The sequence below is a fragment of the Hibiscus syriacus genome, unplaced genomic scaffold (assembly GCF_006381635.1).
Source record: "Hibiscus syriacus cultivar Baekdansim isolate YM2019G1 unplaced genomic scaffold, ASM638163v2 tig00110944_pilon, whole genome shotgun sequence".
Taxonomy (NCBI): domain Eukaryota; kingdom Viridiplantae; phylum Streptophyta; class Magnoliopsida; order Malvales; family Malvaceae; genus Hibiscus; species Hibiscus syriacus.
Window position 1 is genome coordinate 2,453 of NW_024062925.1, and position 13,138 is coordinate 15,590.

At 36.4% G+C, this 13,138-nt stretch overlaps 1 protein-coding gene and 1 pseudogene across 1 annotated transcript; one reads left to right on the forward strand and one right to left on the reverse strand.

Annotated features, from left to right (window-relative positions):
• Nucleotides 1-5,904: 5,904 nt before the first annotated feature.
• Nucleotides 5,905-9,783, forward strand: LOC120147838 (annotated as a pseudogene).
• Nucleotides 9,784-11,194: 1,411 nt separating this feature from the next.
• Nucleotides 11,195-11,947, reverse strand: LOC120147820 (ethylene-responsive transcription factor ERF017-like). Its single transcript, XM_039161107.1, has one exon. The coding sequence runs from the start codon at nucleotides 11,901-11,903 to the stop codon at nucleotides 11,202-11,204; it is 702 nt and encodes a 233-aa protein (XP_039017038.1). The 5' UTR covers nucleotides 11,904-11,947; the 3' UTR covers nucleotides 11,195-11,201.
• Between the last annotated feature and the right edge of the window lie 1,191 nt (nucleotides 11,948-13,138).

The window sequence follows — 13,138 nt, forward strand, 5'->3', positions numbered from 1 at the left end:
AAGCTTACTTTTAGTATCTACATAATCACACATGGATTTATATCAGTATTATAACTAATATACTCTAATGGTTCACTCTTTAGACTAAGAGAAAGTCAATTTCATCTTTTAATGAAGGTATGCATCGATGCACTACTGATGCATCGGTGCATAAAAGGTATTCGATGTATTATTATTGCTGGGATGCATCGATGCACTCCTTATGCATCAATGCACCAATTGCATTCGATGTTCATTATTAATTGGATGCATCGATGCACTACTTATGCATCGATGCATGAATTGCATTCGATGTTTTTATTTTAAAAGAGTGCATCGATGCACTACTAATGCATCGATACACCTTCAAACAATTTCTGGGTTTTAACCTTAAAGCATCGATGTACTATGAATGTGCATCGATGCACTCTGCCCATAATCCTCTTTTTGAACCCGAAAATTCATTCATTTGGATTAATCCTTCATGTTTAATCCTCTTTTTCATTATTAACTCTAGTACACATCCTTAAACCAATTTATACTAATTTATTCATCTTAACCTTCAATCCTATCCTTCATATGTAATTCAAGAATTACATTAAAAATCAACATGTTTGAATTCCGCTTTTAACACTTCGTATATCTTAACTAGATTGATGACAAGTCAAATATAACTTTTAATTCTATTATGAACTCTCTTCCAGATTTCAATTAAGAACTTCAAATCTTAAATCTCTCCTAACTCAACCATCCTTTGATGTTAAGATAACTTAAGCTTTCCTCAAGCTTAGTTATCATCCAATAATCAAAAACCAATATTAAATTTAACAAGAAACTCAATAATCAGAAATCTTACCTTTGCTTTGGTTCATACGCACAAGGAAGAAAGAAGAAGAAGAGAACTCTGGAAGCCTTTGTTGTTCTCTCCTTTTCAACCCACTTGTACTCATATATATCCTTATCCCTTCTTTAATTAATTTTCCTTGCAAATGACTCTTTGGCCCTTTCATTCCTTCTTCCTTTCAATTAAATTATACACAATCATTTACATATAAATCTTATACTATTCATTCATTCTATTTAATCACCAAAATCTGAAACTTTCCAATTTAGTCACTAACCGGTATTGAGGATGTTACAACATTAGTGACTAATTTATTTCTTTTGGAATTTTAGTGGGGAAAACAAAAATTACTCAAGCATTAGTGATCATTTTTGTAGTTTACCCTTAAATTAACATTTTTTATTGGGTAAACTACACATTTAGTACCTAAACTATCAATTTTGGTCCATTTTAGTACCTAAACTTTCAATTTTTTCAATCATACCTAATGTTTAGTTTCCATTTCATTTTAGTACATTGCCATTAAAAACTTAAATCGTTTTGTACCTAAACTATCAGTTTGACCCGTTTAATACCTAAACTTTCAATTTCTTCAAAACTTAATGTTAAATTTTGAACGATATACTAAAATAAAACAAAAACTAAACTGTAGGCATAGTTTAAAAAAAAAAAGTTTATATACTAAAATGGATCAAAACTAATAGTTTAGATACTAAATGTATGATTTACCATTTTATATTTTGTTCACAGTTGAACTCTAATTATGAGTCCAAAATTTTGATTATTCAATACCAACACGCGTTGTTAACGGGTTGGGTTTGGTTTGGCTTTAAAGAAAGTAGAGTATGCCATTTTCCCTTTAAATTGTCCCCCGGAAAAATTTCAAATTTAAAGTCCAGATTCTGAAACACAAAAGCAATGCTCTCAATTTCCTCGACATCCCATCTTATAAACCACGCCGTCACGGGCGTCGTTGACGACGAGGACGATTTTAAGCTCCTCCCAACTCAAACCCTTTCAGTTTCCTTAAAATCTACATCAGGCAAGGTCAACCGAATTATGGTCGAAGACTATTAGGAAAGATTATAAACAACGGTATTGAACAAGCAAAATGATTACTTAATTGAATTACACACGCTTATATACACTGGTGCAGCTTACATTCCTCATAACTGCAGCTTAACAGACTCTAACAGTCTAGCTTAGCTGCTTAACAAACTAACCAACTTTAACACCTTAACCACTAGTATACATACACGTCTCTAATTATAACAGTCTAATATTCCCCCTACTTGTTTCAGCTTCCTTATTTGTTCTTACAAACAGGCACAACACATATTCTGCTGCGAAACTCTTCAAAGGCAGTTTGGTCAGAGGTTTGGTGAACCCATCAACAATCTCATGTACAGCTGGAACATAGTTAACCTGAATCTGCTTGGCATCTACCTTCTCTCGAACAAAGTGCACGTCCAAGTCTATGTGTTTGACTGAGTGTGATAAACCGAATTGTCACTCATTGCCACTGCACCAGTGTTATCACACAAACTACTGGTTCTTATAGTTTCTGTAGCCCTAGATCAGCAAGTAAGGCATTCCCCCATGTTACTTCAGTAGCAGTGTCAGCAACACATTTGTACTCAGCTTCCATCATTGATTGAGACTGATTTCTGCTTCTTGGAGCTCCAGCAACAAGACATCGACCAACAAATACTCCATAGCCAAGATAGATCTCCTATCATTAACACTAGCTCCCCAATCCACATCAGCAAACGCTGAAATTGTCAACATTGCATCAATCGACTGAAATAATAGTCTATAGTCCACAGTTCCATCCAATACCTCAATATTCTCTTAACTACAAGCATATGCGTTTCTCGTGGAGCATGCATATACTGTGCTACCGTCCCAACATTGTGACTAAGTCTGGTCGCGTGTGACTATATTCACTAGGGTTCATCAATAATTCACCCTCGTCCCCCAAAAGCTTAGAGGACATACCATTGGTGTCGTGCACGCAGCAGCTCTTTTCATTCCAGACTTTTCAAGTAATTCAGTACAAACTTCCTCTGACTCAACATAACTGAGCCATGTACCCTGCACTTCAATTCCCAAGAAGAAACTAAGTAAGCCAAGGTCTTTTAACGAGAACATGTTGCTGAGTAGCTGAACCACCTCTTGAATTACAATCAATGACTGCCCAGTTATGACAATGTCATCAACATATACCATAGAAATAACTCTCCATTATCCCTTTTGCTGATGAACAACGAGGGATCAACTCGTGAGGTTGCAAAGCCAATCTGAACCACTATCTCGAAGTTCGGTGTGCCAATTTCTTGGGGCTTGCCTAAGACATAGAGAGCCTTTTTAAGTTTACAGACAGAGGAGTTCCATCTACATAATTTTTATCGAATCCTCGCGGTTACTACATATAGACATCTTCATCAAGATCCCATTAAGGAATGCATTGTTGATGTCTACATGTCTCAATTCCCAACTGTTAGCCACATCTAAAGTTAACACAACATTAAAGGAAGAAACCTTACAAATGGGCTAAAGATGTCAGTAAAATCATGTCCAGGTACTTGTGAGAAACCTTTTACAACCAATCGTGTCTTATGTCATTGTATAGAACTGTCAGGATTGCGTTTGATTTTAAACAACCACTTGCAGCCAACTGGAGCACAACCTGCTGGCAACTTATCCAACACCCACATGTGTTCTTCTGAAGAGCATCATACTCAGCTTGAATTGCTTCTCTCTAACTAGCAGACTGTAATGCTTACTGAATCGTAAAGGGCACTTCATTCTCAAAATAACTGGTGTAGAATTTAGGTTTAAACACTCCATACTTGCTACGTGTTAGCATGGGATAAAAATTTGTACCAATGTGTACTCAACAGCCGACTGCATGTTGCTGTGTCTATCCCTCCACCTGATTCAGCATGATCATCTACACCAGCCATGCTCAGAGGCATAGTTGAATTTACATCATCGTTCACAATGGTATCTGTGATTGCTTCTGTTGTGACTTCCTCAGCCACATGCGATGTATCTCCATGCTGAGCAAGGACGTCCAACCGAGTTTGATCCGTAGCCTCATTATCATGACCACAGTCAACTACCTCGTCTGGAGTAGTGCTGCGTGGCCAGCTTCTCACAACAGTAACAATAGGGATGTCCCGAAACTACACTCCTGAACAATGATGTTTTAAACAAAGCACTACTTTATTTGTAAAGGGAAAACCCATTTTGTTAAATACGACATGGCGTGATATATACACCCCTACCATCACTCGCAAAGCACTGATATCCTTTCTGCTGAGGACTGAAGCCAAGGTAAGTGCATGGTTGTGATCGAAAATCTAACTTGTGATTCTAAAAGGGTCTTAGATGTAGAAAACATTGGCGCCCGAAAACTTTTAACGAATCATACTCTGGTTTATTTTGAAATAACTTTTCAAATGGTGTCATTCCATCAAGAATCACTGTAGACAGTCGATTAATAAGTGAATTAAAGCTACAACTGCATATGACCAGTATTGAATAGGCAGGGATGCTTGAGCCAGAAGAACGAGCCCGAGTTCAACTATATGCTGGTGTTTACGCTCCACAACACCATTCTGTTTAGATGTGTGGGAAGGATAACCGATGAGTGATCCCTGATTTTGCCAGAATCATTGAGAGCGGTCGAAACTCAACACCCCAGTCTGACTGGACTGCCTTGATTATCAGCCCAAACTGATTTTCTATAAGTTTATGAAACAATTGAAAAGTTGTACAAGCTTATGCTTTACTTTTGAGGGGATAAACCCATGTGTAACGTGTGCATGCATCAACAAATGAGATTTAGTAATGGAAGCCATTAGATGCGACATGGGGAGGTCCCCACAAATCAAAGAACACAAGTTCAATGGAGTAGCATACTGACTCTTCGAGGAAGAAAATGGCAGTTTATGGCTTTTTCCCATAAAGCAAGCCACACACGTTTTATTAACATTCAAATCAAGTTTTACATCAATTACTTTAGCTATTTTATTCATAGCATAGCTGGCTGGATACCCTAATCGACGGTGCCACAGTTAGATTGTGACATGCTGGCAGACACGAGATGAGCTGGAGTATTATGGCTCTCTACACGCTTACAGCCAAACGAAAAGATGTACAACCCTTCTTTCTCTTCACCTTGCAGAAGAATTTCCTTAGTAGCCTTATCACGAACATAGCACTTTTCTGCATGAAATTTAAGGAAGACAAAATTGTCCCTAGCAAGCTTCGAGACCGAAAGTAAATTCTTGGTTATCCGAGGCACATGTAATAATTCATTTAACAGCAAAGTTCTTGAAGAAGAAGAAACAACAACAATATTACCGATGTTATGTATATTAAGGGAAACTCCATTTCCCACAGTGAGCTTACCTGGACCTCTAAACTCAGCCAAATTTAAAACATTTGTTGCATCAGGTGTAATGTGATGTGTTGCACCCGAGTCGATAACCCAGTGATCAGCAGTTTTGGAGATCATATTAACTTGAGCTTGACCAGTCCCTTTACAGCACTCACAACTCATATTAGGGGTCTCTGACACTGAATAATATGCATTAGCAGGCTGGTCTTTGTGAGATCGTGAATAAGAGTTTACACACATATATTCCTCATCGAAATGATGCCAACACCAGTCAACTAGGTGACCAAGTTTCCCACATAGTTGACATTGAATCTTAGCTCTTCCCCGACCTCAACTCCTAGGTCTGTGCATTGAAGACAATCGAGTAACCTTGCACTCGTGTCGATCACCTTTACCAGAATTGTAATCTTCCTGATGCTGAGCTAAATTGGCACTCATGGGAAGTAAGTCTAACTTCTCATCAAAGCCAGCTAACTGCTTCAGCATATAAAGGACTGTATAAAGACTGTCCAACAAGATTGTCTCATTCATCGTAGTAATAACAACCATAAATGGTTGGTACTCCTTGAGCAACCCTTTCAAGACGTTGGCAACATGACAAACATGTGAAACCGCACTGCCACACGAGGCAAGTGCATCGCAAACCTCTTTAACTTTGGTAAGATAAGTACGCATGCTGTCATTACCTTTCTTGAGTGACTGCAGTTTACAATGCAAGCTCATCGCAGTCGTTGTAGACCTATTGGCAAAGAGCTGTTGTATCGTAGCCCATACTGTAGCAGCCGATTCAGCACCAACAAAACTGGGGAAGAAGATTGGAGCTGATGGTGGAGAGAAGCCGCGACGCAAGCGCACTATCTTGTGCCACGAAATCCTCAAAAGCATCATTAACGCTCACTTCACCATTGTTGCCAATAATCGTCTCAGGTGGTGGCTTTAGAGCACCGATCAACAACTGTTCTAGACTATGGCTACGGACAGTGAACAGGATTTGCTGCTTCCATAGCAAGTAGTTCGTCTCATCGAGAACAACGTTAACTTTCTTATGCGAGAAGCCTTTGGACGACTCATTTCCAGGCGAGAACGAGCAGCAGCAGCGGAGGTTTAACAAGAAACCCCAAGATCTTCAGTGAAAGATACCATATTAGGAAAGATTGTAAACAACAGTATTTAACAAGCAAGATGATTACTTCATTGAATTACACACGCTTATATACACTGGTGCAACTTACATTCCTCATAACTACAGCTTAACAGACTCTAATAGTCTAGCTTAGCTGCTTAACAAACTAACCGACTCTAACACCTCAGCCACTAGTATACACACACATGTCTCTAATTATAACAGTCTAATAAAGGCCAGTGCAGAAAAATCGTGTTAAAAATGGGAAACTTAAAAATATTCCTTCATGGTGTTGCATTCCTGGGACACAATTTCGAGTGGTAATGGTCCCTATCTGTTAATCGTAATTTTCAGCTAATATATTTTTCATAAGAAACAATTCTACTGCAGAAACGAGTTTTTCTTTCTTTGTATCACACTATTTTGCGGACACCCTATAACATGCATGGTTTATTATGTATTGGGACAAGCTACTAGTTAAGTACAGCGGTGCATATATATTGTCTTTTATGGAGCTATTTGATAGCTAACTGAATCAGGCTTTAGATATTTTTCTTTTTTCGGTGGTTCTTAAGTTTGTCATAATTTGAATTTTCAGGATGCTTTCAGATACCTCAGAGGAGATTGTTCCCACTGGTTTCTAACACACTTCCATATGGACCGTAATGACAATTTTCTTATTCAGTATATTCTCAAATACATAGCAGGAAGCTACTTTTATATATATAATAGCCAGCTTTGTTTTTACATATAAGTTCCCATCAGAGGGGTGGTCACCAAAATTGAATTTCTAATAGTTGCAGACTCGCTGCAAGGAGAACTGTATTCTTATATTCTCTGATTATGCCTATTCTTTTTACAGCCATTCTATAGGAGATACCCAACTAAACCGTTAGGGTGGACTGACCTGCTACGGTGTATATATATTTACTTAAATCGATTTCATTACTGATGCGAAAGAGAATTGAATAGAATCTTTTCGATCATGCCTTTACCTTTCAATGTCTTATATTGACTTTAATGTGCAGACAAATCCATGCTCATTCTATTTTGCCTTTATATTTGATAGTGCAGCAACTCCATTACCCTGAACACTGTTACATTGCAAGACTTTATCCTTAAACCCATGGTCAATAATCTGTTTTATCCTCTTCTTTGGTTTTCCTTGGCAGATTATCAAGGTTTAACCAAGTCTTTTCGTCATGGTAAAATTTACTGCTCCTCAATCACAGCACGGCTTGTAAATCTGAAGCTTGGAATCCCATGGGCAATGTTGCCAGTTTTATCTCTCAATCAAAAGATCAATATTTCTGGTATTTACATAACATGTCTGGACGCAAATCACTGTCTAGGATCCATCATGATACTCTTTGAACCACCAAACGGTAAGGTGTGGTCTTCACCGAATTCTTGAGACATTTTGTAATCATTTTGCAAATTGCAATTAATTTGCCTTTTTCCCCTCTTAAACATATCTGCATTTGTTTATGTATCCAGGCTGTTCTACACACAGCAGATTTTCGCAACAGTGAGGAAATGGCAAGCATGTCTCTTTGGAATGCCTGTCCCATAAATACCCTAATCCTTGACACAACTCACTGTAATCCTCAGGTTAGGCTTTGTATCAATAATACCATTGCCTTAGACAATAATTGGTTGCTCACTTGCTCTTCAATTGTATGCTTGGTATTTTTGAACTGGCTGCGGCTCTAATATTGATGATTGTTTCATGATTATTTTTGTTTGAGATTTGCTTCTGTGCCGTAGATCAACTAATGTACGTATTAACTTATGGCAATCTCCTCTCTTTCATTTAGTTCTTTATGCCAACATAAGACAAAATTTTATGTCTATGGTCCACATGTTTACACGTACAACCTTCGAATACAAGATTTTATATTTTATGTAGTTTTCTTTAACTTTCCATAAGATAGATTTCTCATCGATAACTAAATCAAATTTATTTTTCATGCCATAATGTCCATCAGTATGACTTCCCAAAGCAAGAGGATGTAATACAATTTGTCATCGAGGCAATCCAAGCAGAGACTCAACCCAAAGATGCTCTTTCTAATCGGCAGCTATACAATTGGTAGAGTTTCACTGCCTTTTTTTTGACTTGCACAAATACATGCTTTCACCTATGGTGGATATATATTGAATAAGGCCTGCACTTATTAAGAAAACAGGAAAGGAAAGGCTATTCTTGGAGGTCGCGCGTGTCCTTCGTAGAAAGGTTTACTGCTGCAAAGCTCCGTCTATTGGAATGCTTGGGATTCTCCGAGGAAGACATGCAGTGGTTCACATCTAATGATCAGAAAAGCCAGATCCATGTTGTCCCTATGTGGACACTTGCAATCTTCAAACGACTGAAACACGTATCTAATCACTCTGCGGTGTGGAACATCTAGTATTTTACCTTAATTCTTTTCTTTCATGAGATAAATATACGTAATGAGAAATGAGTTTGCTATAACATGAGAAATAATTTGTTTAGTTTCTCATTGTCAGCCTTCTTCTCAGCGTCGATTCAGTCTAGTGGTTGCTTTCTTTCCTACGGGTTGGTCCTTTGGTAAGGGCAAAAAGAAGTCTCCTGGGAGAAGGTGGCAGCAGGGTACCATCAGAAGGTATTTCTCTCATCCATATCTGTTCGTGAACAAAGTCTAATTCAACTAATAATATGAAGCTGCACTGCACTGGAATACATATAATGTAGGCATAAGGGTACCAAAAGCATCAAACTTTTAAGAAAAAAAAATTAAGTTCCTGGTTATATTTTTCTTTTTACTTCAAAATAACATTAATTCATTCATTTGATGACACTAAACCTAACAGTTTTTTTTTGAACCCGTTAGTGCTACTTGTCATGTCATAGTGTTGTCAAATTTCAATATATTTTTAGGATCTTTTTTTAAAAATTTTGTAAATTCTGCTTGGTGGAACCATAGTGTATCATGTCACAGTAATAACTTAGGAAAAACTGTTAAGACTTAACGATCAAAACTGGTTAAATTTGATTTAATTTCTCGGTTTGAGGACATAATTAATTTAATTTATTGATTTGAGAGTTCAACTGAGGGCAAAAAATATTCAGGGACTTAATTGGTTCTTTTCACAAGTTTGAGGGCTTTATACGCCCTTAAGACAAAAATATAGTATCAAACCTTTCTACTCATGTGACCACATCCAAATATGGTGCCCATCACAAGCATCAAACACAGATACTTTAGAGAAAAGGAGTAAGCAATATAGGGTCTGATTGATCACAATTGATGCTATTTTGCAGGTATGAAGTACCTTACAGTGAACACAGCAGCTTCTCAGAGCTGAGAGACTTTGTGAAACTTGTATCTCCAGAAAACATAACCAAGTGTAAATAACGATGGACCAGATTCTGCTAAAGCCATGATATCCCAGTTGCTCTCTTGATCTGTTCTCTCAAGCTGCAGCATTTTGTCTTCTGCAAGGTAAAACCAATCTATACTTTTATCAATTGTAAACTATATAACCATGTCTTATGTAGCTCGTAGATGGAATAAGAACCATAAGTTTTGCCTGTTTTCGTACAATTAACCATAAGAATATTGCTTTGGCATTATCTGCTACATCATTAGAGAATAGCGAGCAAACCAATAATTATTAGAGAATTTATAAATAAATATTCAAACCTAATTTAAAATTAATGATATATAACTACTATTGCAATAATTTATAATTCTGTTTAAATACAATTATAGTACTTATTATAGGTGTTTAATTTTTTTTCCAATAATAACAACAATAGTATATGAATATATTTTTTGGGTAAATTGCGCATTTAGTATCTAAACTATCGGTTTTGATCCGATTTAGTACTTAAACTATCGGTTTTGATCCGATTTAGTACCTAAACTTTTAATTTATACAAAATCACACCTATTGTTTAGTTTTCATTTCATTTTTAGTACCCGCTGTTAAAAATTTAATGTGTACACAAAGTTAAATTTTGAATGGGGTACAAAAATGAAACAACAATTAAAGTTTTTAACGTTGTGGTACTAAAATAAAATAAAAATTAAACTTTAGGTATAATTTAAAAAAAATAAAAGTTTAGATATTGAAATGAACCAAATTAATAATTTATTTAATTTATCCTATTATTTTAAGGTGCGTGACATCAAATATAACCCCATAACAAATATTGGTTTTGAGCACGTGTTAAAATTAGAGGTTTCGTTTTGTTGCTTTATAAAATATCCACAATATTGAAATGTCCAAGTATCAGTGCGGCACTAAAAATCTGATGCTCACTTTTAAGGAATGTTTTTGAATAAAATACAATGATTCCACGTGCTTGATGCTCACGTTAAAGAAAAATTTTAGAGATATAATACACCGTTAATAGGAAATTTTTTTTTTATAAATGAGTCGAATATTTTCAAATTTATTAAAAGTAACTTTAATTTTAATTTAAATCATTATAAAAATTAAGTAATTTTATATTTCATAAAATTTAGTTGTTTTGGATATATTATTTAAATTTTTTATTCATTATCGTACAACTTGTTGAATTTAACTAAGAAACGGCTTTAAATTGGTTTATTAGAATTGAATATGCGCTCTTGATCCGTAGATTAATGAGTATACATTAGACAATTAAATTAACCCAGGAACCATGAGTATATATGAATAAAGTACAAAAAGAAACTTGACCTATGTCAATGGAATATCATAATCTTACTGTATATCTGGGGGGAACCAGTGACTTTAGCAGCTAAAATTCGCCAAAATTATGATTATCCCAGTGAATAATGACCAAAAATGAAACACGAGATCAAGATGGAATAAATATACTGTGGCGTTTATCTTCAAAAGTTCCATAGAAACGATGACTGTGAAAAAGCGTCGCAAGCGTTTCCGTCATCAAAGTCGACGTCAACCGGCGGAGGAGGTAACATTTGCGGCGGCGTAGGAGTGTAGAGTTGATCGACGCTAGGCAAATAAAAGCTATAATCGGACATCCCTTGATAATTGGTATTATCCAACATGCTCAAAAACGACCAATCCATCATCTCTTCATCGTCATGATGACCACTATCCTCTACTTGTGCTGTCACCGCTGTCACATCCGACACTGACATCGATGAAGATGTCGTATACTGTTCTGTCCCTACACTGTTGTTGTTATTATTATTATGGTTATCGTCCCCGCCGGTTTTCACCTCTCTGGCGAACCTAGCCGCTACCACCTGAATCTCCTGTGGACTAAGCGACCTCCCGCCGGCGATATCTGGTGGGTTTTCTGGGAAATTGAACTTAGCATCGCGGCCACGTAAACAGTAAAGCGCCGCGTCGAACGCCCTCGCCGCTTTCTCCGCCGACTCGTAAGAACCTAACCAAATACGCTCGCGGCTGTTGGGAAGTCTGATTTCGGACACCCATCTCCCCCATTTCCTCTTCCGGACACCCTTATACTTTGAACTGTTACTACTATTACTACCATTTATGTCAACATACTCCGACGTCGGTGATGCTGAAGATGATTGTTCGCAGATTGTCGGCTTCACCATCAATTGAAAAGCTTGAAAATTTATTTTGCAAAACGGTCCCTTCGGTTGTTAATTTTGCTTTAAAAAAGGGTTGGCTTTGAAATCTTTGAAGGCTGAGCTTTGGATAATGAAAATGGCGGCTCTTTGGGGATGAATATATATTGGTGGGGGAGGGTTGACAAGTGAAGAGTGAAGACCGGAGTAGCAGCAATTTATTAACGTTTTCGTTGAAGATCGAAGCGTGTTGAATTGAAGTAAAGGGAACGGATACTTGGCGGTCTAAACACAGCTAGAAAACGCGGTGGGGGCCGGAGACGAAAACCACGTGCATGAATTTTGTAGCCTTGTGTTTTAATTGGTCTAATTTTTCTTCCTGTCCCTCTACTCTTCAATCCCTTTAAAATTTAGTTTCTCAATTTATTTTTCTGAACTGTCCGAGGTGATTAAAAGGATTAAAGGCTACACTATTATTCATAATTTTTAATCTATTGGCAACACTCATACATCTTACAGAAACAGCTGCTCGAACTCGAGTCTTCAAAAGAAAACAAAACAACATTATTTTTATTATTGAAGCCACTCAATAGATTCTAGTTTCATAACCTATAGTTATTGGAAGTTAATCAATTAAATATTAAAATGCCACATATTTGATTTTAATGGAGTTCTGTTAATTATATTATCTGATAGATTTTAATTTTCAAATCATACCGCTGGAGAGGTTAGATTCTCAAAAATAAAAGTAAAAGGACTAAATTTTAAAAGCTCAAAGAGTATAGGGATCGAAATGAAATTAAGTTTTTTTTAATAATTCCCAGAGAGTAAATTCGCCCAAGTTAATTCCTTTGAATATTAAAACAAAATTTTAATAGAAATTCATTATTGGTATCATCAATTGAACATAAAATTTTAAATTAGGAAATCAAACAGACTAAATTCTTGGAAGTGAAAATAAAAGCACTAAATTCGAAGTTCACACTACTCGGTCGGTTGCCCTCCAGACGATGCTAATTAGTTTGGCGGCTGAGTATTCATTTTGGATTTTCTGTTTAATCGATTAGATCCCGCGATTCAGTTATTTAAAAAAAAATCAAAATATTATTTTTTTTCCGTTGTGAAAAGGTGAGACATAAAACAGAAATAAATAAATGTAAGTATTTTTGTTTATTAACTTTTCTAATAGGTTTAATCGGGAAAAAAAATTTGTAATAAGTCAAAAGTGTGACAATTTTAAAAATCAAAAGGGTAAATTACAC

What these genes read in the sequence shown, in the direction of transcription:
- LOC120147820 (XM_039161107.1), bottom strand. Translation starts at nt 11,903, where the DNA reads ATGGTGAAGCCGACAATCTGCGAACAATCATCTTCAGCATCACCGACG.